The following is a 26,868-nucleotide window of genomic DNA, read 5'->3' as shown; positions in this document are numbered from 1 at the left end:
TTCTTGGGGGGTTGGGGGTTGAGTGCCCAGATGAGTCATGGATGACTGGGGAAATATCTAGATCCTCCAAATTAAAAAGAGAAACGACAAAATGAAAGAGAAAGGAAAAAAAAAAGCAAACCCACAGGCCCATGCAAACCTGTTTCTGTTACGCCTTTTACAATTCCTTATTTAGAGAGAGAGAGATACACACTCACATACACTTTACTGGTGCCTGGGGAAATGTTAAAATACATTTCGGGGCCTGGCTAAATAGAAATGCACTCTAAAAACACAGACACAGTATTTTGTTTTATCTGTTGCAAAAAAAAAATGTATTTGATTACTTGAGTAAAATTACAGTATCTCTGTTGTTAGTAAGTATTAAATGTTAAAGAAATTGGACCCCCCATTTCCTTTCAACTTTCCAAGAAAGTGCATGTAACAGTCCAATTTTGTTTTCTTCCATACCTAATACAAAATAAACAAACACTATACCTGCTCTCTTGATCAAGAAGAAGCATTTGCTCTTGTAAGGAACATATGTACATTTTAATGAAAGTGATATTTCTTATCGTATATACAAGAGCATCTACATTTTCTCCACTGACGGTTGTTCAAGATGCCATACTTAGCAGCATTGTGTAATTCCAGCACACATTTTCTATTGTGAATATACCTACAAGGCAAAATGTTACGTCTCAGTTTCAACTACCAAAACAACACTTGTATTTTCTCTAAAGAATTCTGCGTGCTTATTACTGTACAGAAACTTATCAACATTGAGGACGACTCAAGTAAAAAGCACAATACAAATAGCAGTTCAAAACGGAAATGGTTAAATCTACAAAAAAAAAAAAAAAGCAGGTTGAATTTTCGAATCAAAATCAAAAAACAAAAACAAAAACAAAACCCCAAACCTTTCAAAGAACCACATTGATCAGTCTGTACTTTCAGTCCTTTGCTTAAATTTGTTTTGAAAGATTAGACAATGTGTTTGCTGATAAAATTCTCCAGCAGGATCAAAGTGTACATTTATATACAGACTTTATTAGAGATCTAATGCATCACTGAGGCATTGCATCGACACCAGATTCATATTAAACCGGATATAGAAAATAAGTTAATGCCAGATTAAGACCGCCTAGCAGGGCAACTTGCGATTGCCATAAATGTTACAGCAAGTTTATAGCACTCTAGTCAATTAGTATTTAGTCCAAAATACAGAAGACCAAAGTTAACGCTTGCATTCTGTTTGCAAAGCCAGGTTATATTCACTAATAAATAAGCTTTCTTATAACTCTAGAAGTTGAACAAGGTACAAAAGAATGTCTTCATAATGTTGTAGTTCATAGATCTGGGGGAACCAGAAGGGAAGGGGTAGGGGGTGGGGGGGGGACGGGCAAGGAGGAGGAGGAGGCAACCGTGGGTCTTGTTCTGAATGGGGTGTTGTGGGGGGGGGGGGGATGCTGTTTCTCCAGCCAGAGTTGCTTTAACTTGTGACAATCTCTTTGCTGTCCTCCACGAAGCGGGTGAAACGGAAGTTGGTTCCGTTCTCGCTGCTGGCCATCTTCTCCAGGCCGGCCAGAGGAGCGCTGGGCTCTGAGTTCTGGAGCTTCTCCAGATTTCCCGTCAGCCCACTAATAGGTGAGCTGCTCCCGCTGCCCAGGCTTCCAGGAATTGGAGGGATGCCACCATTCTGAATGACGGAGATCTCATTGGCCTTCATGGCCAGCCCGTTGGAGAGCGCCGCTGCATACTGATTCCAGAAACTGGAAGGATCCCCGCTTCCTGACCTGGCCGCCAAATCCTTCTGGAACATTTCTGGGAACTTGACAGGATTGCCTCCTAGAAATGTCATGGGGCCATCCACAGAAAGCCGCCGACCCCGTCGCGCAGGGGTGCTATTCCACATGTGAGTGCCCATGTGTACCTGAGATGAGGCAGGGGATGGGGGGGTTGGAAGGGGAAAAAAAAAAAAGAAGAAGAAAAAGAAAAAGAAAGAAGGGGAGAGAGAGAGAGAGAGAGGAAGGGAGAAGCTTAATAGTTGAATCTGTCTCAGCTCATATCCCAACACTCGACAAAGCCAGTGGCCCACATGTCTATTCTTATTAAAGTGCCAGACCGCGGAGAAGGGAACGGGAACCGTCCACTCCGGCCGCCTGGTAATAACGCGTGTGCTCTCCCCAGCCCTGGGCCGCCTTCCCTCTTCCTGGGCCAAGATGCCTGCCTTACTTACTCTTTTTTTATTACCCGTATTTAGCTTATAATGGCCTCAAGCAAGCCAGTCAGTCGCAGATAGCTCCTTTCAGGGTTAGAATTGTTATGTCCACTCTCATTGCGATGGTAAGTATTGTATCTGACACCCTTTACCCTATAAATGTCCTTTTCAGATGGGAAGAAAGTACCCCTCACAGATTGCCCATCGGAGGGCCCAAGCACGGCGAGCAAAGCCAGAAAGTAATTATTCATCTCGCATTACTGGCAGCAATCTCTAGAGAAAGACTCTGTCAACAGAAAAAATGTACACAGTAAGAGCGCTCAACTGTTGCTCTAGAACCTAAGCATATTTGCTTTTATTTCCAACACATATCAGCAGGAAATGTTGTATAATCAATTATCATAATGCCCATTAGCAGAGCAGTGTGACGTTATTGTTTTTTTTCGGGACGCAAGCCGTGCTGGACTGCGGAGTTATGAAAAATAGATGCATCCGCCGAGGAGGACGGTAATTATTAAGTGATACGGGCTGCACACAGGCCACGTGGAGGTCTTTAATCAATACCCCATGGCAACGCCGGGCTGTCTTGCTTGGTAGGTAAGGCAATTCATTTGGTGCACTTAGCGAGACAGCGGGGATGGGCTGCTATTTGGCTTAGGCGTACCAAACGATTGCAGGCGCTCTCACGCTCGGCAGGCCGCAGCCTGTCCTGGATCCCCAGGTCCCCGGCACGATCATGACCCACACGGGCACCCTTGTTTCTCTGCCGTCAGCCACACGTGGCAGGTACCCTCACGAGAACTCTCTCCCTGCATATCCTGCCTGTGGGGGCTGCTGGCTGGGGGTTGGGGGTGGGGAGCATGCATTACAGATAATCAATGGTGACCGGTGACAGGGCCGCTGGGTGGGTGGCTGGGTGAGGGACAGAGAGAGTGAGGTACCTTCAGATTGCCTTTTGTTGTGAAAGCTCTCCCACATATAGTGCAAGCAAAGGGTTTCTCTCCAGTGTGAGTTCGCTCGTGGATCTGCAGGGCGCTCGACGAGGAGAAGGTTTTGCCACACGTGTTGCAGTAGTGCTGCTTGGGAGTTCTCCTGGGCAGGGCTGGGAGCAGAACTGGGGACGTGGCGGAGGAGGACAGAGGCCCAGAGGGGACGTGACTGGTGGAGGTGTCCTTGCTGTCCTGAGGAGTGACATGCACGAAGCCGTTGACCTCTGTCTTGATGAGAGATGACAACGAGTTGGCGGGGATCACCGCCGAGTTCTGATTGGGGCCGAGGTTGGAACTGGGCTCGAAGAGCTGTGATGGTAGGTCCCGCATCTGATGTGTCAACATGTGCTGCTTCAAATTACCCTTTGTGGAAAAGCCGCGATTGCAAACTGTGCAAATAAATGGTCTCTCTTTGGTATGACTTCTGTAGTGAATGTCCAAGGCACTCTGACAAGCAAAGGTTTTGCCACAAATGTCGCAAGCAGTGTTTTTAAATTTACCCCGGTCTCTAAAAGGGAAGAGGATCCCCAAAGAATCTTCTTTGATGATTTTCTCTGCGTGACTGGATGTCAGATCCAAAGCCCCCCCATTCACGGGGGTGGGGGACAGGCCATTGGCAAACTCGCTAGGTACTGCTCTCTGTGGCTTCTCCTCCACGCTGGGTGACTTGTGCAGCTCCTGGGTGCTGTTGGATGGGGACAGAGCCTGCATGGAAGAGGTAGACTCTGAGATGGCCGGGCTGCCAGCACTTTGGCTCTCCATATCACCACCCACCGAGGACGAATCGTTGGTCAGGACGTCCCCCTCGACGGACCCATTCTCCACGGACTTCAGGCTGGCCTGCAGCTGCTCTGCCAGGCCGGCATTGATCATCTTCATCTGATTTTCCAAAGCAGCGATGCTTGACATCTCCAGGGGCAAAGGCGAAGAAGACAGGCTGTCTTGGGACGCATCCGCGGACTTGGGCGTGTCAGGGATGCTGCCCTCGGGACAGTCCTCCATGTTTTCATCGGAGAAGTTGTCCAGGTCGTCGAAATTCTTCTCGTCAAAGGAGCCCGTGTCTGACTCCATGGACTCGGGGTAGCTGTCGGGGACCGGGGTGTTGGGGATCTGACCGCCCATATGCATTCGAATGTGCTGCTGCAGGACCACAGCGTTGGTGAACTTCTTCTGGCAGATGGGGCAGGAATGCTGGACTCTGAGCGGGGGCATAGCACGATGGACACTATAATGGGTTTTAAGGTTCCCTTTCGTGGTGAAAGCCCGGCCGCAGATCTTACACTTAAAGGGCCTCTCCCCGGTGTGCGTCCGGTAGTGCATCTTCAAGGCGCTCTGACAACTGAGGACCCGGTGGCAGATGATACACTCATTGGGGTCCGTGGCCTTCTTGTCAATGTTCTCTACCAACTGCTGCAGCTTGGATGTCTCTGACGCCTGGGCCGAGTCCAGGAGGCCCCCAAACGGAAACTTCGCCTTGAACTGCTCAGACATGAGCGGCAGCAAGGGGTTGGTGAAGGCGGTGGCACTGCCCGGGCCACCGTCTGCTGCTGGGGAGCTCAGACAGCTGCTACTGGCCGCCGCGGCTGAGCCGGGGGCCAGGCCACTCTCTTCGCTTTTGCCACCGGAGGGTGGCACCGTGGACCCTTCGGCCTCATCTGCGAGCCCACCCAGGTTTCTGGGGGCCGGCTCGGGGGCCCCGGAGTCACTAGTGACTGAGCCTGGGGGGCTGGTGGCAGAATGGCTGATGGGGATGGGGGCTGGCTCTTCGGTCTTGATGAACGGTGTGAGGCTCGGGAGGGTCGGGGGCAACGGCAGGCCGACCGAAGTGGTCAGGGTGGGCAGGACCGGTTTGGTGTCTAGCCAGCTGGTGACCGGCTTTTCCGGAGGAATGGACATGCCGTATGGGATGCCGGTACTCGTGGGGATATTGTCCAGATGCTCAGGCACGGGATAGGGGTTCATCTGGATATGAGGGTATTTCTCTTTGTGGCGCTGGAAGTGGACTTTGAGGTTCCCCTTGGTGGAGAACCTGTTTCCGCAGATGTTGCACTTGAAGGGCCTCTCTCCGGTGTGGGAGCGCAGGTGGATCTGCAAGGCACTGTCGCTCCCGAAGACCTTCGCGCAGAACCTGCACTTGTGTTTGAAGAACGCCTCATCCGAAGTACTCTTCGCTTCGAAGGCAGTGACATTTGGTGGCTTGCTTTTTCTTTGCTGGGCCAAGGCAGACAGGGAGTTTAAATCCTCTGCAGTCGTTCCGATGTTGGGCAAGGGGCTGGGGAAAACCGAGTTAGCGGGGGCCGGCTGAGGTAGAAGTGGATTAGATGCAGGATTCAATAAACTGCTTATTGCAAAAGCTGGTGAGGATGACGCCGAGGCTGCCGGGTGGCCGGCGTGCGAGGCGCCAGCGCTCGAAGCCACTTTTTCCGAGGACGGGGTGGTCACCGCTGCCGCCAAAATGTTAATGTTGGGGGAAGAGCCGCTGTTGGGTGGAACGATGGTGTGGCCGGAACTGCTCTGAGGTAGCTGGATGGGGGGGAGCTGTTTCACGCCGCTGATGCTGGCAGACTGGCTGGCGAGGCTCTGTGCTAATCCAGCTGCCGCCGCCAGCTGCTGAGATAAATGGGAGCTTAGTGTGGACAAGGGGTTGGCAGATGTTCGTAAAGCCCCTTGAGGAGGACTAGGAGACGTTGGCAAGTCTGCGTTCTGAGAAGCCAACAGCAGTATTTGGTGGCGGATCTGTTCGATCAGCTGCAGCTGGTGGATCTGCTGCTGCTGCAGGGCCAGGAGCTGCTCCATGAGGGCCGGGACGGCCAGCTTGCCCCCGGAGGCCCCGCTGCACCTCGCTTCCTGGGAGAACTGGGCCACCGCCACCTTGGTGCTCTGCAGGTTCTCAATGATGACATTGCTGTTGATCACGGAGAAGTTGCCCAGTGTCGTCAGGTCCCCGAGTTGAGGTAGAGAGGTTGTGATCGCTGAGGTACCTGTGGAGGGGCCGCCGCCGCCGCCGCCCGGCGTGGCACCGCTGTTGCTGCCACCGCCGCCGCTGCCACCGCCGCCGCCGCCCGGAGCGCCACCGCCACCTTTGTTAGCCCCCGGGGCCTCCACCTCCATGGACTCTTCCCTGTCGCGGCCGCGGTGTTCCGAAAGGTCACTGCAGTCGGCCTGATCTGTTTTGTTAGCGGGGTCATTCATTTGTGGTTCATCGGGATGATGCTCGGGAGGGGGAGTGGGAGAGAAGGTTTCGGGTGGGGTGGCCGGGCTCTCATTGACGATTAAAACTAATTGATTTTTAGTACAGTTCTTCTTGTGGAGCAGAAGATCTGACAATTCAAAGAACTCGGCACAGCACCGGCCACAGACGTGGGCGTCCTTGCTCTTGGTGGTGCGATTTGGTTGACCTTTCTCTGTGTCTCCTGCAAATATCAAAAGGTGCAGGGTTAGAAAGGGGGCCAGGGCACCCCGGGTCACCCGTGACTGCAAAACAAGGAGGTGGAGGCTGACCAATCGTGTTCTGTCTTCCAAACTCAAAACTCTGGCCCCTGAAAACCAGTCGATTGCACCTAAGAACGTTCATAATTAAATTTTGAGGGTGTGGAGGAGTTCCTATCATCGGGTATCTCAGATAGCCAAGGTCTTCAGATAATCCATCAAAATATAAAATACTACGAACTGAAGACATTGGTGCATAATGAAATTCCATAGCAAAACATTGATTTCCAATATTTTATACACCTTATTGTCTACTCATCCAGAGAGGGTCCGGCAACCATTCTGAGGACTTATTAGCCTCTTGAGTTTCTGTCAACCTTATTCATTTTCAACTGATTCAAAGATATCTGTGACAGTTTGTTCTGTCACTAAACTAATTTGTAGTCATTCAGGTTCCAATCAGTTGTTGACGGGGCGGGGGAGGGGGGGTGGGGAGGATGCATATCACCAAGCAGAAGACTGACACCTTAAAAATCACCTCCAGCCCCTACCTAGAACCTGAGCCAAGGCTGATTGGTGACAAACACACTTTAGCCACATCAGTAACAAATCCTCCAGACTGCTCAAGACTCCGCTGAATACAAACAAGAAAGCAAAGCAACACACACACACACACACACACACACACACACGGAAGAGAAACACAATGATCATAATCCGTTACAAGGCCTGCCTGGCACCTATACATCACCCCATGGCATGTTTATTTTTAAAATTAAAGAATGCGGCCCTGGCTACCATTCTGCTCTTCAAGGAATATATGCCACTGTGCTCCAAATGGCAACGCTATGCCTCTAAATATTTCATCAAAAATGCTCTCTATATCTATAAAAACTGGCACAAGATTTACATTTCTGATTCAACAGCAACTTCTAGAAGGATGTGCCATTAAGGGGAAGGGAAGAAATAATTCTTGGTTTCGAGTTTGGAAAGGCTGTGCAATTCTCCTTGTCTGAATGCCTTTAAAAACAGTTTGCTCTTAACTGTTATCAATTGTTTAACAGATTGTCCTGAACCTTTCATTATAAAAATCCCTTTATTTCATGTTTGTTTCCACTGGTTGCTCAGATTTCTTCTCGCTAAGATCCATTTGTAAATTAAACATAAAAATCTCCAACTCCAAGCTAACATCCTATTCAAAGACAGGATGGAGTCCCATTGTTTGCCCAGCATGGGGAACACCAACTTCTGTTGTACAAATGGTGTGTGGTCATCTCCGAAGGCTGTGAAAAAAAAAAAAAAACTGTTTAATTCAAGGATTACCTCCCTGCATGCTTTTCTGCAGAACTGAATCAGATAATAGTTAGTTTCCATGACTTCCAAATTGAATCTCCCAGAAAACTTGCAGGGAGGGAAAAAAAAAAAAAAACCCCAACTAATTGCAAATATGAATAAATACAGATTCAAAATGTTGCTTTTTCGGTAAACTTCAGAGTCAACTCAAAAGAGTCAGCCATTTGCCTTTTCGTAGTAAACATCCAAAAAATAAAAAAATAAAAATAAAAAGCTTGAGTATTTTTACATTCCAGAAAATATAATTAATACCTAAATTCTAACTTCTGGAAATTCCTTTAACTCTATTTGTCTTGAGTGATGCCCAAGTTGATGAGAAGCCCCGGTGAAGTATGCCAAATGTATGCACACTTTATTCACTGGGAGTGTTATTTGAGTAGCTAAGTTATACTTAACAAGCTAGCTTTTCTAATACCCATCTTTTAATCTCCACAAGGGTATAGAGCAAAATGCATTAACAATACCAAACAAATCTTAGCTGTAGCAGAAAATACCAATAATGATTCAGTTTTAATTTAATGTTTAATCATCCTAATTGGCACCGGATTCCTGTGCACATCCAAGGTGCTGTTTTAAGCACTTTCTGTCTCTCTCCCTGCCTTAAAATAATGTAAACAAAATATTAAACGAAATTCGCTGAAGTTATGTTGCTTAACTTGGGACAAAAATAATGTGACAAAAATTCTGTTTAAAGCTTCTTATTTTGACAACCAATTTTAAATGATGCATCCATTTCAGATGCTTATTTTAAACTAGGAAATGCAATTCCTAATATATTCAACAGAAATGTTATTTCTTTCTCTTTGCACATTTCCATATGTAATGGTTATGTTTCCATCTACTTTTACAGCCAATTATGAAGGAACAAAAGCTATTCTGTTTGTTCACACATTTTCAACAAAATGCATTAAAACTATTATGTCAGCATGTTCTATTAAGCTCTGCATTCAGTGGAAAATACTTTTCAACCAGCTCACATTTATCAAAACATAAAGCCACTTTAAAACACAGTTTTGCTTGGTCAGCTGGGCTTAGACAAATAATGACAGATTCAGAACTAAATAACTAGCAAGGGAAATCAGAAAACTGACTTCATCAATTGTACACATTACAATGTAGTTGCTTCAAATATTTAGCACATCTGTGTTCACGATTAAAGGGCATTTTAATTCTTTATAACTTGCAAACATCTGATATTCTCATAATATATAGACAAAATAAAAAAAAGGTTACTTTATAGGATTTAGCTGATTATTACTTTCCTGCGCTCCAATTCTGGCATTTGTGCTGCTTCAAGACTCACTTGAGAATTTTCAAGTTTTTCAACCTGAACATTTTTATATTTAGGATTGTGCTAACTGGACGGAAAATGTAGATGCTTAAAAATAAATGCCTGCTTGCTTCTAAGAAAGAGACTGTGTTAAAAAGCTGCCCATGTTTTAAGCTTGGATTTTCACAACATTTTAATAAGCTGACATTTGATCTCACTGTAGAGTCGACTAATTTAATCTCCTGATGTTTATGAACGCCCCCCCCCCAAAAAAAAATCCAGTATCTATTTTGATTTATTTCAAAAGCAGGTGTCGCTATACTGTAATAGCTCTTAACTTTCAATCTATCTGCGTTCTGAACTGAATTGCAATGAAGTAGCTCAACAACAACAAAGACAAAGCATGAGGACTAGTTTGAATCTTTAACTACCAGAGGGAACATTTTAAGTTGTAATAAGACACACACACACACTAAGGTGTTCTAATTCATTTTTCTGACCGTCTGCTATCTTGTTTCTCAGTAATCTGTTACACAGGATTGCAACTGGTGACCCCATTATAGTAAATACAGTTGCCTCGTTCGTTCCCTGTACTATGGTGAAAGTAACATTCCAGGTCCTTTTCTATGGAGCTTGCATACAAATTAATTTTATAATCCTAGTCAGGCAGGAAAATGTGAGAAGTAGTGGTTTGCTAAGTTTGTACACACAAAAAGATATCTGGAATTTTTCTGGGATTTTTTTTTTTTTAAGTTTCTACTTTTTTTAGAGGAGAAGGGGCTGACCTTACAGCTCCATCCAATTTATACTAAAATCCCAGATGTTTTAAGTCTTATACTATTTAGGTACTTGACACCCAATTCAAATTTGTCAGTTTCTCATCATCTCAACCTAACATTGCAGAATAGGAGGCAGAAAATTGAAGTGTTCCAGTATATCTGTCTACTGTGAAAACAAAAATAAAACTATGCCCCACACAGCAAGGTTTAGCCAGCCAGGAAAAAAACAAAACAAAACAAAACAACTCTATTCTACCGCATTTAGTCTTCTTTGCTGGAGCTCTTCAGAAAGATCCTTCACTTTACTTTCCACTGCCTGAAGATCCCATGAACATTTTTAATAGAACCTCTCAGGATTGTGATTTTGGAGCTTATCATTTTTACAGGCTGTCCCTCGCCGTAGACCAATTTAGAAAGGCCATCACCAGCATTTTTGATTGACTGCTGTTTTATCTTTTTCGTAGTGTTATAATAACGTACATACATATTTTAGCCCAGACCTGGGAAAAGCCTACATCTGAGGGTCAAGCGTAAGAGGCCAAAGAAATTTCAAGCGCTCCAACGTATGCCCTGCACACTCTGTGTGATAGTGTCTTAAGTTTTCCTCTCTGTTATATGCAACCAAATGACACATTACTGGCTGGCTTCAATTCCCTCCGCGTTCTGGCCAGGATTAGGGTCTTGTCTCGTAGAAGAATACAAGTGATATCTCTGGGAAAAAAATAAATAAATAACACCCGGGACAAGACACTCCTTTGAGAGCTGCGATACAAGCCCCCCTCATGGACACAATAAACGCAAGGGGGAAAATGTCTTCCCCTTGGATGAATCAAACCGAACACTAGATGGGGTTCCAGTTGCAAGGGTTTGGTGCAAAAACTTTGCGGCTTTCCTATTCCAGTGACGCGTAAAAAGAGAGACTCCTTAAGGCGAGATCTAAACTTTGACTACATAAACATTGGCAAAGGCACAAGAAACTAAATCCCTGTTGTTTGAGGGTAGAACTGAGCTATGGGGACTACCTGTCAATCTTCTCCTTTGGGGGTCTGGCATCTGAGGGTGACGGGGGAAGAAGGTTAGGAAAAGAAGCCAGGCTGATAAGGTGAAACTAAAATAAACTACCAACTTCCTGCTAAGTGACTAGCAAGACTCAATTTGGGGGTCACTGGGAAGATACTGAAGGACATATTATGATCTGGACCTTGTCACCTTTGCATAGGAGGAGGCTAGCAAAGGTTAAAACAGCTCGACACGTTTAGCTTTTCTAAAGCCTGGCACCACACACTTTTTTTCTGTGTGTGTTGGGGGGGGAGGGGAGGGGAGGGGTGCTGGGGCTCCGGGTAATTTACCATCTCCGCTAAGCTGCTACATTCCTCCAGTTTTGGTGAAGCTAAGAGAGTTTTGGGAGATGTGGCGAGCAGTGCACCACGCCATGTCTTAGGAAAACTGAATGAAGACTGCAGGAGGACTTTGTTCTGGTTACTACATACTGGGCTTTGAACCATTTCAAAAAACTTAGCAGACTGGGGACTCTGGCTGGCTGGCTGGCTGGCCTGCTGGAGTTCCCACTAAGATCTCCACCGGGAGAAATGGGGGTTTCTGCCTCCTAAAGGGCTCCTGGTAAAGAGGACTTGCTACCTGCAAACGTAGAAAGAAATGAAATAAAGTCCCCGAAGAGTAACCTATAAATTGGCACTTGTGCCTATAAACCATAGGAGAAACTTGCTGTGCAAGACACTGTGAGACCCTCAGTATCACCAATTCACTTTTGCATACATGCTTTCACGCCCATGTACACTTTGCTTGTTGGTAGGTTTGTTTTTAACATTTTAGAAAGTATTTGCAGCCCGAAGCAAATCCCTCCAAAACAGTTTGCGTTCTCTCATCCAGAATCTTCCATTATGCCACAAACTTAAAATAGGCCTGATGAAACACGAATTCTTTCCAACTGCCTTATCGTGCAGGTGTCGGTTTTTCAAAAAAAGCAATTAATTATAGTTCTCTCTAACCTTTTAGGCCCAGAAATCAATGTCTTGCCATTAAGCTGCTCACAATGAGTAAATTACTTTGGTAAATAATAGAATTTCATTATTAATATAAATAAGAGGAATGTTTATGATACTTTATACGAGTCAATGTTTTATCTTGAGTTCGGGATGTTTTTATCTTTCTTCCAATATTATCTTTCCTTGCAAGAGCTGATCACCAAAATACTGTAACAAATGAATGGACTCTGAATGGGCCATGCCTGTAGTTACTTGAATCTTAAAAACACCACCCAAGGAAGAAAAACCCAACAGACACACACATCTCTCTGAAAACTAGAGCTTAGGAAAGAACCAGCACAGAAAAGCAGTAGATTCTAATATTCCCCTTCCTCAAAATTATGTATCTAGGTAAATTATTTTTCTCATGGCAGTAATCTTCCTACAAATAATTTGAGACTTGTTGAATACCATTTAAGAGACAAGTAACATGTGTCATAATCTTGGTTTCATAAGAAACAGAAAAATTTCCCAGTTTAATGTAGGGGGTTCCTGGTATTACAGCTGAATTAAAATATGAACACTGCAGGACTGACCAAATAATCTTGTTTTCTTGAACTTGTTCTGAGGGAGTTATCCGTGTGGCTGTTTTGCATGGCTCTGGTTTTCTTTGTATACGCATGAACACACACACACGCACATGCACACGCACACACAACACATGCATGACACACAGAGCAGCAGCCCTGGCTGCTCTCAGCCTGAGTCTCTGCTTCTGGGCTCCCATGACTTGGAGCCCACAAACTTTTCTAGGTCCCGCTCTAGGTAGAAATCATCATGTTTGAGGTGCCAGCGTATGTCAAGGACACCAACTGCATTTAACTTTGGTTTGTTCGAGGTTTCACTGACCATATTTTCAGACCATTTCAAGACATGAGAAAAAGGTAACATGTTGAGTGAGGCGCATGTTGATTGAGGCGCCGTCTTCCAAAAAATTTAATAACCTTTATATATGTGAAAAAAAAAAAAGCCAACCCAAAACAAAACCAAAAAGCACACAAAACCACCCCAAACCCCAACAACTTGGTGAAGTGTGTGTCCTGTGTAGGGAGATGAATAGAGTTTGCTGAATTCCTTGCAGAAAAGGTGGTGACTTTTGAAAGGTAACTTTGAGAGATGCCATGTACTCTCAGGGTCCACTATCTCCCCACTATTCCCAAATAAAAAAGCGTAGAGTGTAGAAGGCCCTCCTGTAAGTCAGACGCTGAGGAGGATTAGTTGTGTACTAATATTATTACAACATACTAAATCCTGTAACCCTATTACAAAATCTACCCTCTAGGCAGCTTCCCCCAAACTTATTGTTCAACCATGTAAAAACAGTGATAACCTAAAACCATTACCACCGAAGAAAAAGAGGGGGTGGGGAGAGGTGAGAAAAAGCCAGGAGGGGAGTGCTGGCCACCGGGCCCCTAACACTTTACTGCTTCTTAGGACAATGAACTAGCTTTGGGGGAGAAAGAATGGGAAGAAAAAAGAAAGAGGGAGGAAGGAAGAAAGAAAGAAAAAAGAAACTTGATTCAGTTACTTAATTAACTTACCTCAAAGCTCAAATAAACTTAAAAAAAAAAAAGTCCTAATAAATAATAATGGTAAGAGGTAGTGAACTCCTTTTATGCTATCGCTTTATGAGAAGCCTTAACTATTAAAAATTCCGGATTTAGAAGGCGACCGGAGAAAGGCAAGGATCTAGCAGGCATCATTTCTCCGCGAAGCCCGAGTCTTTCTTCTCCTTTTTTGAAAATGTATGAAATCGGTAAAAATGGACCAAAAAAAAAAAGAAAAAACCAACCCCAAAACAAACAAACAAACCCAAACCCCAACAAAACAAAACAAAACCCGAAAAACTCTTTCTTCTCCGTTTGGTTTTTCCTACACCAACTGGGAACTTGAACAGTGTTCTGGGGTGGAAGGTCTCACAAGAAACTTTAGGAAAAGACGGGTGTGGGGGCGAGAAGCAGAAGAAGCCAGCCGAGAAAACCCGGAAAAATATTCGGAGCTCGTGCTGCGGCCTGGGGTAATTTCACCCCGATTTGCCTCGCGTCCCGGGATTTGCCTGGGGTGGCAAGCGGGATTCGGGGACTGAGAAATTGCAGCGACTCTGGGGTATGGCTTGAAGCTCGAAAAAGTCCTGGGGCGGGGGGGGGGGGGGGGGGAGGCCGGCAAATATTGTAAACAGTTTTCTTAATCGGTCTCAGTTCTCCCCGGATTTCTAACAGGGACCCCCACGCCGGGAGTCCCGCTTCCCGACAGCCGGGGTGACGGCAGCGGGAGTCCCTTGGCTTCGGTGCCGGGGCTCTGCGCGGCTCCCCGCGCCCCAGGTCTACTGAGAAGCAGGCCTCTTGGGAAGGAGCCCGAGCACCTCGGGGCCCGGGCGGCCGCAGAGTTTGGTGGACAGAGGTGCCGACCTAAGGGCACGCCTCCGAGCCCTGTCGGGGTCCAGTCCCTCCTCCATACCCCCAGACGCAGCCCGAGGCTCGAGCATTCCGAGGGGCGCCCGGGGCCGCGGAGAGCCCGGCGGGGTTGCCCTGGTCCTCCCGCCGCCGAGAGGCGAGCACCGTGCCGGGGACCGACCCGGGCGCCGCTGCTGCGCCTCGGGCGCTGGGCCTGGCAGCGCGGAGGCCCCGAGAGTGAGCCACGTTCGGGGACGAGGAGGGATTCGAGGTGTGCTCCCTGCGGACCCCAAATCCCCAGCCGGGACCTCTCCTACTCTCGGCCTCGGCGCCCTCAAACAAACTTTGTTCCAGACTTGTTCATTCCCTTCGGGACCACGCAGTTGTCGCCTCCATCCGAGAAAGCGAGTGTCTCTGTTTCGGGAGGCGGGGGGGTCCTCCTCTGGCCTGAGCGCCCCCCCACCCTACCCCCAGCCCTGGAGAAAGACCCTTAGGGTTCCTGGAAGTACAGGGTACCACGATCCTCAGCGGGCGCACACTCAATGTAAAGATTTCTCGGGGGCGGGGGGTGGGGTGCATGTACTGGGGGAAAAGATGCGGGAATAAACTTGCGTAGCCGGACCCCAACGCCGTTCCCCGTCAGCCTACACTGTGCCTCCGAAGCAACCAGCCGCGAAGAGCCCTCCCCACCCCTGCCCCGACCCCGGCGTGTCCGGCATCGGCGCCCCGACACAGGTCCCCGGCCTCCGGCAGCCCTGAGCCCCTAAAGGCACCCCACGCCCCTGCGCGGGCCCAGGTGGGGTGTGAGCGCTTGGGGGGGCGCGGCACAGGGGGCTCCCCCGCGCTGGGACTCAGCCCCGGGCACCCGGTAAACTTCCTTCCCGCAGGCAGCAGGGCCGGGGCGGCGGGGGCCGGCCGGGGGGCCCCCGGGCACCGAGCGGGGAAGCGCCAGGGGCCCCGCGCGGCCGACCTCCGCCCGCCCCTCGCCGACCGGCCGCCCGGGCCCCGGCCGCCGCTCCCCGGAAAAGCCGGGCCGGAGGAGCCGGGCCCGCGTGCCCGCTCCGCTCCCCCCGGGGGGACCCAGCAACTCCGGAAAGATCCTGCGGGGAGAAGTGTTTGCTCTCCCCGGGCCGGGGGGGGGGGCGGGGGGGAGCCCGGTGCAGGCAAGTTGGAAATTAAAAGAAAAAAAAAAAAGAAAGAAAGAAAGAAAGAAAGAAAAGAAAAGAAAAGAAAGGAAAGGAAAGGAATGAAGGAAGGAAAGGAGGAATCCGCCGAGTGGGCAAGGCGAGCGGGGACGCGGCGGCGGCGGCCGGGGCGGTGGGCGCGGGGGCCAGCCGCGTGTGCGTGGGTCCGGGTGTGCGTGAGTGTGAGTGCGAGTGCGTGTGTGTGCGTGTGTGTGTCCGCGGCGCGGGCCGGAGCACTCACCATCTCGCCGGGGGAGCGAGGCCACTTCGGGGTCGGATTGGAAATGCTGAGGCTTCGCTTGCTTCCTCCGCGACATGCTGGCTCAAACATCAGCTGGGGCAGAATAAAAAATTACTAAAAAAAAATCTTCTCAAAATTACGGAAATCGAGCGGCGGCGGCGGCGGCGGCTCCCCCCGCCCGCCGGCCCGCCCGCCCCCTCCCCGGCTCCCCGGCCCCGGGCGCAGCGCGCATGTGTCCTGCTATAATTATGATTATCAATAATGCATTGCGATTAATCATAGAGGGGCTCTTTGAAAGGCGATTGGCACCGGGCCAGCGCTATTCAAACCCGCTCGCCTTAATCAATTAGTTCGTGATTTGCTGCAGACCCCTGTCTCTCCGCGCGCTGGCCCAATAAGCCGGCCGCGGGGCTGGCTCTGCGCGCCGCGCCGCCCGACACTGGGTTAACCCTCTTCGCGACCGCCCGGGACTCCGCGGCCCGGCCGCCGCGGGCCTTCCTCCTCGCCTCTGCGCGCCCGGCGCCCCGGCCTGCGCCCCCCCGCCCCCGCCCCCCCCCATCGCAGGCTGGGCCGACCCGAATTAGCATGCCCTCCCCGGAATCAAGCCTCCCGGGTGGGGGGCGGGGGGTGGGGCCGGGCGGCGGGGGCTGGAGACCCGGGCTGCGGGCGCGCGGCGAACTTCCCAACTCCGGCGCTAGGCGCGCCGGCCCGCGGGGGGAGGGAGTCCCGTGGCGGGATTCGGGCGGGGGGGGGGGGGGAGAGGAAGTCCCGTTTCGTGAGTGTTTCTTCGTTTCTTTAAGAGCTACCAGAAAGCAGCCCACCCCCACCCCATAAAAAAAAAAAAAAATAAGCGAGTGGGGAAGAGCCAGCCCCACGCCGGTCCGCCTCCCGCCCGCGGCCCGGCCTCCCTCCCGCTGGCCGCCTGGCTCGGCGCTCCTTCGCCCCGAGTTCTCCATCCCCTGGATCGCGGGCTCGCGGGGGCGCGGAGAAGAGGATCGAGGAAAGGTTTGGGAACGTGATGGGTTTGGGGCTTTTGGAGGGGGGAGGGGCGACTCTCCCGCCACCCGGATCCTTCTCAAAGGGCCCCGATCTCCCAGCCCCTCGGTGCTCCCTCGCTCCCTTTCTCTACCTCGGACATTCCCAGGACAATTAGGGCTGAAGTTTTCGGGAGAAGCAGCCCCGAGCCCGTGGGATAAGGGGCGGCCCGGCTCCGCCCAGGACCCCTCCCGGACCTCCCCCCCGGCTGCCCCGGTTGGCTGCAGGGCGCGTCACTCCGCGGGGAGGCGGCGGCGGCGGTGGCGCCGCCGAGCCCGGGGCGGGCGGAGAGCAGGGACCGGCCTGGGATCCGAGTTCAGCTCCAGCCGGGGGGAGGGGAGGGGCCGCCGCTTACCCTGGACGCTGCAGCCCGCCCCTGGCCTCGGGAGGCGCGGCCCAGGCCAGCTCGGCCGTGGGCGAAGCCAGTCCCCGGGACCCCGGGCTCCGCACCCTGGGGGGAGGGGGCCGCGCCCCAGGCTCCTAGTAACCAGGTGGCCACGCCGAGCCGTGGGAGTGGGGGGGGGGGTGCGTGGGGGGGGGCCTCCCGGTCCGCAGCTGTCTGGCCCGATGGAAGCTCGCCTCCATCTCTCCGGCACTTGCCGAGCGCGGCACCCAAACTTTTCGCACTAGCTCCGTCTCCCCAGGCTGAGATGCAGCCTCCCTACCCGCGCCCCGGGGTCCGGAATCGGGAGCGTGGGGCCCGCACCCCCTCCGCCGGGCTCCGGCGCCCGCGAACCTGAGGCTCAGTCCTCGGCTCAGCCTAGCTCTCTGCCCTCGCGCCTCGGGGTCTGCTCGCTCCAAGGCTCCCGAAGTCCTGCGCCCGAAGGACAAACTAAACTTCGCTCGAGTAATGGGGGAGGCGGGGGGGTGCAGATACACAATCCCTGCCCTATCTCGCTATCGGGAGAAGAGAGGGCTCATAAGGACGCCCCAATTCGGGAGCGCCCTTGAGTCTGGAGAGCACCACAGTCGGTTCGCGCGAAGTGGGCACCAATCTTTCCAGTAGTTTCGGGTGCTTCGGACCTTACCGCTCTCCCCCAAATGACTCTTCTCTCTTAGCTTCGTTGATCTTCAGTCTTTTTTTTTTTTTTTTTTAATTATAAATCTTTTGTGTGCGGGTGCGGGTGGATGTTTCTGTTTTCCTCCCGGCGACTTTTTTTTTTTTTTTCATGTTGTAACTTCTCTCTTTCTTTATTCTTGTTCGCCCTTTCTTCACCTTTTCTCCCTCTTATTTTTCTTCTCTTCTGCCCTCGCTCGGTCCTTCCCCCGCCCCCCCCCCCCACACTCCCTCTCTCCACCTCGCTCTCCCTTTCTCCCCAGGTCCTGTTGGTTACAGTAGATTTTGATAAAAAGACGAACGAAGCTATCAGTGGGGCTGATGTTGAAGAATGAAGATAATAATGTTTCCATAGGTGGTGCTTCAAATGCCATTATTTCTCACTGAATATTTAAAGAGATCCCTCGGCAAAGATGGATCTGCGTGCTCCTGGGGTGCGAGCCGCTCGCTTCTCCCAGACCCCCGGGAAAGTGTACAGTTACACGTGCCAATCCCGCACCGCCCCCCCGCCCCCCCTTGCAAACTGTGGTCCTCGCACACAGCAGCCCGCACCATCCCAGGTACACCAACGTGCCCGTACATATATGCACTTGCACACTCGTTTCTCTGACTGTGCCTGCACTTGGAGCCGCCCGCATCCGTCTCTAACTCTCTTGGCTTCTTGAGAGTCCGGGCCTCCGGGTCACCGCGTGCTGTCAGGATCCAAGCCGAGCTGGCGATCCCGCAAACCCCTCTTCGCGGTGCGCGCCGCGTGCGCCCCGGGAAGCTCTCGGAACAGCTTCACACGTGTTCGTTACTTGCTGCGTTATTAAGATGGGGGGGGGGGGGCAGAAAAGCCTTCCCTCCCCCCAAAACACCAAAACAAACAACCAAACGAAATGCACACGCAAAAGCAGCTTCGCGATGTCTAAATTAAAAATGGGCGAGCGGAGACCAATTAATTGGGGGGATCCAAACTTTAACAACTTTTTTCGTTCTTTTGCGTCCTCGACGGTGGAGAGGCGGGCGTCTCGCTCCGTGCGCGGCGTCCCCCGCTAATTTCTTGTTTGTTTTCTTTCCCTCGGTGGCCGGGAGAGAGGAGAGGAGAGGGGAGGTGGAGGAGGGGGGATGGGAGGAGGGGGATGGTCGGAATGGCGGGGAGAGGAGAATTGGTCTTTATTGTTGATGGCAATACATCAATTACGGGCCATTGTCTGGGGCCCAAGTTCCGCGGTTCGCTGACGCGGGCCCTGCGATGTCAGGGCGCGGGTGAGGCTTCGCGTGCCGCGAGGCAAAGAAATAATTAAATTAATAAAAACGGAGACAGAGCGGGGGGTTGGTTTTTACTTTTGAGCGCGGGTCGAAAGAAGGCAGCGAGTGCGAGCGAGGTGCTACAGCGGGAGCCGGTCCCCAAGCCTCGGTCACCCCAGTGACCTGCGCGCTCTGTAGGGGGTCGCGCCGGCCGGGGCCAGGGTGGGGCAGCTGCTGGGGGAGCCCGGCTGACGCGGGTCGGACTTGCCCTTTCCACAAGAGGGCCTGGTACTCAGGGGCTGATCTGAGCCGGGGAATGGGGGTGGCCCGAAGGGAGGCTGCAGCTGCGCCAGGGTCGTGACCTCGTGGGCCAACAAGAACCGCACCCGGGGGAGGCGCTTGGAGAGTTTTGCAAACTCACATTTGGGGGCTTGATGTCTGTGTTTCTACTAATGCGTCTCCTCGGTTTTCCCAGACCCAGAGGGCCTCGGTGGGTTGGCAGACCGAAGGGCTGTGCCCCAAGGCCGCGGGCCACGACCGAGTTCCCAGCGAACGGGTTTCCGAGCCTCTCTCTGCTTCCTCCCAGATCCTGGGAAGGGGAGAGGGTGTTGGGCCTCCCCTTTCCAAGGCCTGCCTCTCCCACCTGCAAACCTATCTTATGCTGGCCCAGTCTGACCCCAGATTTGGGATGGAGCCTGGAGTGAGGCCTGGCCTGGGCCCGGGACCCTCCTTCTCTTGCCGCTGTCGCTGGTTGGGCACCCCAGAACTGAAGGACGCCCCCACGCGCCCTGGCCGCGCCCCTGCTTCCTCGGCCCCAGGCCCCAGGCCCCGCGGGCTCCCGGCCCGAGGCTAGGAGGGCAGGAGAGGAGGTTTCGTTTTCTTGTGTCAAGCAAAAAACGGCGAAAAGGCGGCAGCGGTGCCCCGGGGGTGGGGGTGGAGGCGCATCGATGGTATCAACATTATTGATGGGGAAATGTTTAGGGCAGGGGCCCGGAGATCAGGTTCCCAGTCCCTCCTCTACCCGGAGGTGGGAGGGACGGAGTAGGGGCAGCGGGGCGGCGGCGGAGGCGGCGGTGCTGGTGCTGGTGCTGGTGCTGGTGCTGGTGCTGGTGCTGTGTGTGTTGGGATGGGGACGCTTGGACGCACCCGCATTAACCACTCCTGGGGCTTATCTGTATTTTTCTGATCTGAAAGTTTGGGAAGGAAGGGGGGCCAGAGAGAGAAAAGGATTGACTCGGCTAGTTACTAGCCCTTAGAACTCTTGGCTAGGGTTGGGGCTGGAGGGGCGGAAGGAGAGAGCCTTAAAACTGACCCAAAGCACAGACCAAGTTTGGAAACCCCACCGGCGGCTCGGTTACTTTCCACGCCCCGGGGCTTCGCTTCCCCAGGAGTTTCGGAAACTCCTTCCTCGCCCGCACCGCGGGCGCCCAAAGCCTCCACCTCGCCTCGGCCACGGGAGAGGCTTCGAACCTGGGGCCTCGGGGAGCGGGCTGGGCGGGGGGGTGCCCCGGTCCCCGCGGAGTCGAAGCCGTGCGCGCCGGGCGCGCTCGCTCCCCAGCAGCCAAGTCGCGGCGGCGAAAAGGCGCACTTTCAGGGGGACTCCCGCCGCCCACAGCCAAGGGCTATCTCCAGACCGGCGCCGGGTGCCGCGCGGGGACCAGGCGCCCCGGCGCCGGCTCCGGCGGGAAAGTGAGCCGTGGCGAGCGGAGGGCGGGCTTGGTCACCACCCGCACGCCTCCCGGCCCGAGGTCCCGTGCAGCCTGCCCGCGGCAAACTTCCTCTTCCATCTCTTGCAGGGCCATCCGCACGGCAGCATTTAGAAGCTGACTTCGCTGGCGACTGCAAGTGCCTGCGATTTTTGCTTCCCGTCCACATTCGGCGTCTTGCACTTAAATTCGCTGCGCCCCGCATGCAACAGTGCCTCGCTAAGGGGTCTCTGGGTACAAAATTCCTCCCAAAGGAAATGTCTCGAGGTACAGAAAGTGGAAAAGATTAATCGAATTTATAAAAAAGAAAACCTTTGCTTCCTTTGGGTTAAAATCCCATTGCGGTTTTTCTCAGCGTGGAAAAAAAAAATATCATCCTGCAACAGAGTGTAGCTAATTCCTGGAACCTAGTAGTAGGATGTTCAGAAAGCCCAGCAGGGCTCGCAGATTCTCATCTTTGAGCTCAAGAGGTAGGACCTTTGGATCCAGTGAAAAACGATGAGTTCTTCTGTCATCTGCTGGGATTGGGTGTGAGATCTGTGGAGCCCTGGACTCTGTGTGCTTTTGGGGGTGTGCCTGGGGGGTCTGCCAGGAAACTCATTTTCATTCATATAGGAGATCCTCTCAAATGACCTCCCAGTGGGAACTCCTAGATAAACTCATGGAGCAAATCTCTTACAACCAACCCTAGAGAAAAAAAAAAAAAAAAAAAAAAAAAGATACTCCACCACTTTCTCTAGAACAACATCCCTCTTTAAAGAAGAGAGCAACAATTTGCAAAGAGATGTGCATCTTGTTTTACAAAAAGCTTGTGTGCCTGGAGACCTTGCCTGGGGGTGGCCAGGGTTCCAGGAGGAAAGCACCTTTTGGTTTCTGTTTGGTAGAAGTCCGATGGCCAGCTCTGGTTGCAGAACCATCCTGGGGGCCTGGCTCTTGCCTGCCTAGCGGCCTTGCTCCCAAGGCCCATCATTCACATTACTAGGAATTTACAAACTGCACAGATGTCAGCTGAGCTCGGACTTCATAGGGGATATTTCTCTGGGTTTCTCTCTGCTGAGAAAGAGCTCTCTGAGAAGGAGAGAAGTGTTCCTTCTCCTCGGAGCTTGCAGCTTGAGTCAGAGTTGTGGCTGTATCTTGGCCCCACAACCAACTTCAGTTCGTCAATGGTGCGCAGTTGACACCTGCATCCTTTTGGGGCCATATGTGGGATGAGTACAAAGGGGTGGGGCCGGTGAGGCGAGTGGACAGCCCACCCAACTCTTCCTTCCCTTTTTCCAGCTCAGTGAAGTTTCTTAAGTATCGTACTATAATTTCTTTCTCTCACTTTTACTCCTCCTCTCTCTGGCCACAGCAACAGCACGGTTCTCGCTGACTTAATCCCCAGTTTAAGGTGGGGTTTTAAATTTAAGAGACTCCCGTTTCCCAATTCTAAACCTGTGTCTCCCAGCTTTCTGGTGCCTTCCCCAAACAGGAGCAATTATCTCTTAAATCATAATCCTGAAACCATCAACACCTACCCGCTGGGATCAGGAACTAGCTCCACCTTTTTCTCCCTCTTCCCCACTTAAAATTCTCATTCTGCCCTGGCCTCCGCTCTTTCATTCCGAGTACCCCCCCCCACCGCCCCCCCCCCCCCCCAGACTCTCCGACCTATTTTGTAGTAAAACTCAGTCCCCGAGAAGCTTTGCTCAGAGAACCTTTGCTCGGGCTCTACCAGATGCAACTTTTACTTAGAACTTGGCTCAGGACTTGCTGTGGCCTTCGCTCAGGGACCAAAGACAGGAAGATGGTAGCGCATCTCCTTCTCCCACTTAAACAAAATGATTCCAGGGGAGTTGAGGGGAGGCCCTCATTTCCAGGTTTGTTTTTATTTTCTCTCTCTATCCCGGACCCCACAGCACTTTCCTTTTGGGAGAACAGTGCTGAGAAAGCTGGCCTCTAGTCCCAGCCTCCTTGACAGGTGTCTCTTCTGCTGATCTCAAGTGACTGTCCCTGGCCAGCTTTATTCACATGCCCTACCTGGGCCTTAGATACAGGGGTTCACATCCTGGCTGTCACTGAACCGCATCCTGGGAACACCATCCGAGGTGTACACCCATGGATTGGGTAGTAGCCTTGGTCAAATTAATATCCCTGCACTCCCGTTTCCTGCTGCGTGAAATGCAGCTGATGGAGAGGAAGCACAGTGCTTCAGAGCATCCAACAAGGAGTCAACTCTCCTTCGAACAGCGTGACCTCCATATACCTCCGGCAGCTCCTTCATCTGTTCCATGGAGATAATAATAGTCCTTATTTCATAGGGCTCTTGAGGGTTAAAAGAGTTAATATGTATGAGGAGTTTAGAATAGTGGCTGGCATATAATTAGCATAATATAAGTGTTAACTATTATTGTTATCACCCCACAGGTTGTTAGGATCAAATGCGGGAAGATGGTTAAAATATCATTCCCCGTTCACTCATCCATCCCTCTATCCATTTATTCATTCACCCTGTAGAGTAACATGCTAGGCGTGGGGGGATACCACGGAAACACTGCTGTTCCTGTCCTTGCTTATGGGCGGTTAATCAAAGGGTTTATTTTCTGGGAGTGTGGTATTGCTTGGCTCAGTGTTGGGGGGTGAGTGGAACAGCCTAGGAGCAAGGGTAAAAACGGTGCTTGGTTTCACGGCATTTCTAACATTTTAAAAATTTTTTGATTTTTCTAACATTTTTGTAGGAAGTCCCGACTAATACAGAAAATTGAAACTAGAGCAGGTTGTGTATGAGCCCAAGCCTAATTGTGCATGTGGGCCAGGGACAGATCATCTGCCTGCTTCTGGAAGGTTCCTGAGCACTGGTGCCATGCAAATGGTCTGCTGCTTAGATGCCAGCCTGTATTCACCTCGTTGTTTTATTTGGCTCACATATGTGTATTTTGACTGTGTGGACTCCTCTGAATTGAGCAGAAAACAAAACAACAATAAAACAGGTGCTGTTTTTCTTTGGGCCCCTTGAAAGGTATAAACCATGCGTAGTGTTTACTTAGGCCTCCTGTTGCTGGCTCTTTTCCTTTCCATTTTTGTCAGATTATAAAAATTGAGCGTGGTCATAGTAACAGAGCACTCTGTAGCCAAATCTATTGGTTGGGGTGGGAAATCCTGTCAGCCTGTCCTGCCCTCCCAGGTGTGTGTCTGTCCGGTCTGGATGCAGACCGTCTAGCGGCTGCTGTGCCCACCTTGTGATGAGTATTATGACCAGGTTGTGATCAAAGGTAATTTCCCATTTACCGTCAGAATGCAGCGTGCTCTTGTGAACACCCCTCCCCTCTGCTTTGAGATGAAAACGCTTTGTATGGTTAAGATCTGGAAGAAGAATGAAAGTCTGAGCAAGAAATTCCCCTTCGCGGTGGTGGTGTTCTGTTAAATGGGAGACGATCCCACGGATATGTTTGCGGGATCCTAACGGTGTCTTTGGGAAGCTTCTGGTGGCAAATGTGAACAGTCACAGATGTCAGCAAGTGGAGGCCGAGGTTTCTTTTTTCTCTGGCGTGGAGGGAACAGACTCGATTTAATCTGTCACTTGATGTCCTTTACCTCAAAAATAGTGCCTGGGGGCCCTCGGGGGCTTTATTTAGAGGCTCTTAGGAGCTTGGCAGTATGTAAATTATGCGTGAGTGTCCTTCATAGTTCCCGGTGGTCACAATCAGGGATTTAAACATGATTTAGCATTTCAGATGATTTGTAGGCACGATGGAGCCAGCCAGGGCAGTGGGGAGAGCCCAGGCTGGTTTTCTCACCAGTGCATTAAGTAGGTTTCCAAGTCCTGGCTGCTCCTTCCATTCTCTTTCTGGCCTCTGAGTTGATCTATGAGTAGCTCCCAGTGTTGGTAGGTGGCCTCCCAAAAGTCACTACTAGATCAAGCAGTTCGGAGATTTTTCACAACAAAAGGTCTTATAACTTTAAAACAATGCAGCACAGTCTATAGTGACCTTTTGCCTGCTCATTCACTCATTCATTCATTCATTCCATTAGCCAACACTTACTGAGCACCTACTGTATGCCAGTCAGTATTTTGGGCATGGAAGATATAATTGTGAAAAGATGGAGGTCTCTCTGGTTTTCTGGAGTCTACATTCTATTTTTTTAAGATTTTATTTTTTTTATTTTTTAAGGTTTTATTTATTTGAGAGAGGGGGAGGGAGAGAGCACAAGCAGGGGGAGTGGCAGGCAGAGGGAGAGGGAGAAGCAGACTCCCTGTTGAGCAGGGAGCCTGATGTGGTGTTGGTTCCAAGACCCTGAGATCATGACCTGAGCTGAAGGCAGATGCTTAACCTACTGAGCCACCCAGGTGCCCCTGGAGTCCACAGTCTAATGAAGGGGATATATATATATATATACACACATACACAGAGAAAGAGAGAGAGAGGGAGAGGGACTCAATACATTCAGAGAATGGTGAGTACTTTAGAGAATGTAACACTGTGTGATGTGATGGAGAATGACTGGGTGGAAACATGGGGGGAACAGGAGGAAAGTTCAGGAAGGCCTGGGGGGAAGTGACCTTCACACTGAGATGAGAATGAGGGGAGGGTGTCAGCCATGCCACAATTTGGGGACACAAGCATTCTGGGCCAAGGGAAGAGCAATTGCAAAGGTCCTGAGGAGGGAGTGGGCTCAGGAAAGTGTGGTCCTTATTCTTCTTCTCCTCTCCTCATTATTCTACTTTCAGGAGGAATTGAGAAATTAAATATCTTTTTTTTTTTTTTTAAGAAAAATTGGTTTTTCTAGTGGAATGGATAAAACAAGTTGTGGCATATGGAATACTACTCGGCCATGAAAAGGAACTAAGTGCTGATAGTTGCGGTGATGTGGATGAATTTCAAAAGTATCTTGCTGTGTGAAGGAAAGCAGAAACAAAAGTGCACACAAGGCATTGTTCAATCTATGGAATGTTCTAGAAAGTGCAAACTCATCTATGGTGAGTTTGAGAGAGCAAGTCTGTGGTGTAATGGTTGCCTGGGGACAAAGGGGGAGGGAAGGAGAGATTGTTGAGGGGCCCGGGGAAAGTCATGGTGGTCATAGTTATGTTTGTTATCTTAACTGTAGTGATAGTTTCACAGTGACAGACACATTTCAAAATGGATCCGATTGTATACCTCACGTGTGTGTGGGGTCAGGATACTTCAATCATAGCTCCACAATGTTGAAAAATTAGGTATCTCATTTTGGAAAATGTGGGAAGTGGGTGTTAGAGATAAGGAATTCATTCATTCATTCATTCATTCATTTTAGAGATAAGGAATTTAAAGAGAAAATGGAAGTTGCCACTATCATATCTAAACACTCCAACCCTAAGTATTCTTTGGGCCTTGGTCACATTTGATCTGGGAACAAGTATCGGCTAGGGTGGGTGTGGTACTAGGGTTGGCACTGAACCACCTACCTTGACCCTGGAAAAAGCATAAAGTTTTCCTTGTGTTTTTGAGTAGTAGTGACTTTTTCTATTATTCTACCCAGAAGCCAAAAGTCTTTTGAATGCCAGGTGCTAATCTAGTCTTGGAATTAGAGCCCCTATGGGTGTTGAGAGAGAAGTTTCCAGCCCCCAGCAGCTGGTGCATCCAGATGGAGTTCAGGGTCTGAAGCTAGACCAATACTGTTCACACCAACTTACAGTTTACTGACGAAGGATTAATTTGAAATGCCATAGACCAGTTGTCATCTGAAGGACCATCTTTAGTGAGGAACAAGGGTTTTTGTTGTTGTTGTTGTTGTTTTCCCAATCTGTCATGGATCAATACTTTTTTCAAATATCATACTAGAAAATATGAATAATATCCCCAGAAAAAGTTCTGAGGAGAAAAACAGAATAGAAAACAGAATTGCACAAAATAAGCTCGAAATTGTATTGCAGATTCGGTGAACATAAATTATTCTGGTAAACTGTCAAAGTAGTTTCTTTTTGTTTGTTTTTTAAAGAT

The 26,868-nt window shown here is 50.5% G+C and overlaps 1 protein-coding gene and 1 long non-coding RNA gene across 2 annotated transcripts; one reads left to right on the top strand and one right to left on the bottom strand.

Moving 5' to 3' along the window:
* Nucleotides 1-285: 285 nt before the first annotated feature.
* Nucleotides 286-17,052, bottom strand: SALL1 (spalt like transcription factor 1). Its single transcript, XM_077898455.1, has 4 exons — nt 17,013-17,052; nt 15,884-15,976; nt 3,142-6,602; nt 286-1,912 (listed from the first exon to the last, which is right to left on the bottom strand). Exons 2-4 carry the CDS (start codon nt 15,957-15,959, stop codon nt 1,472-1,474), a joined length of 3,978 nt encoding a protein of 1,325 aa, XP_077754581.1. The 5' UTR covers nt 15,960-15,976; nt 17,013-17,052; the 3' UTR covers nt 286-1,471.
* Nucleotides 16,682-21,179, top strand: LOC144314399 (uncharacterized). The gene is made up of 2 exons (XR_013380275.1): nt 16,682-16,888; nt 21,002-21,179. It is a non-coding gene; the product is annotated as an uncharacterized LOC144314399 (long non-coding RNA).
* The last annotated feature ends 5,689 nt before the right edge of the window (nt 21,180-26,868 follow it).

Source organism: Canis aureus, chromosome 5 (genome assembly GCF_053574225.1).
Source record: "Canis aureus isolate CA01 chromosome 5, VMU_Caureus_v.1.0, whole genome shotgun sequence".
Classification (NCBI taxonomy): domain Eukaryota; kingdom Metazoa; phylum Chordata; class Mammalia; order Carnivora; family Canidae; genus Canis; species Canis aureus.
This window is presented reverse-complemented; position numbering and strand designations above follow the sequence as displayed.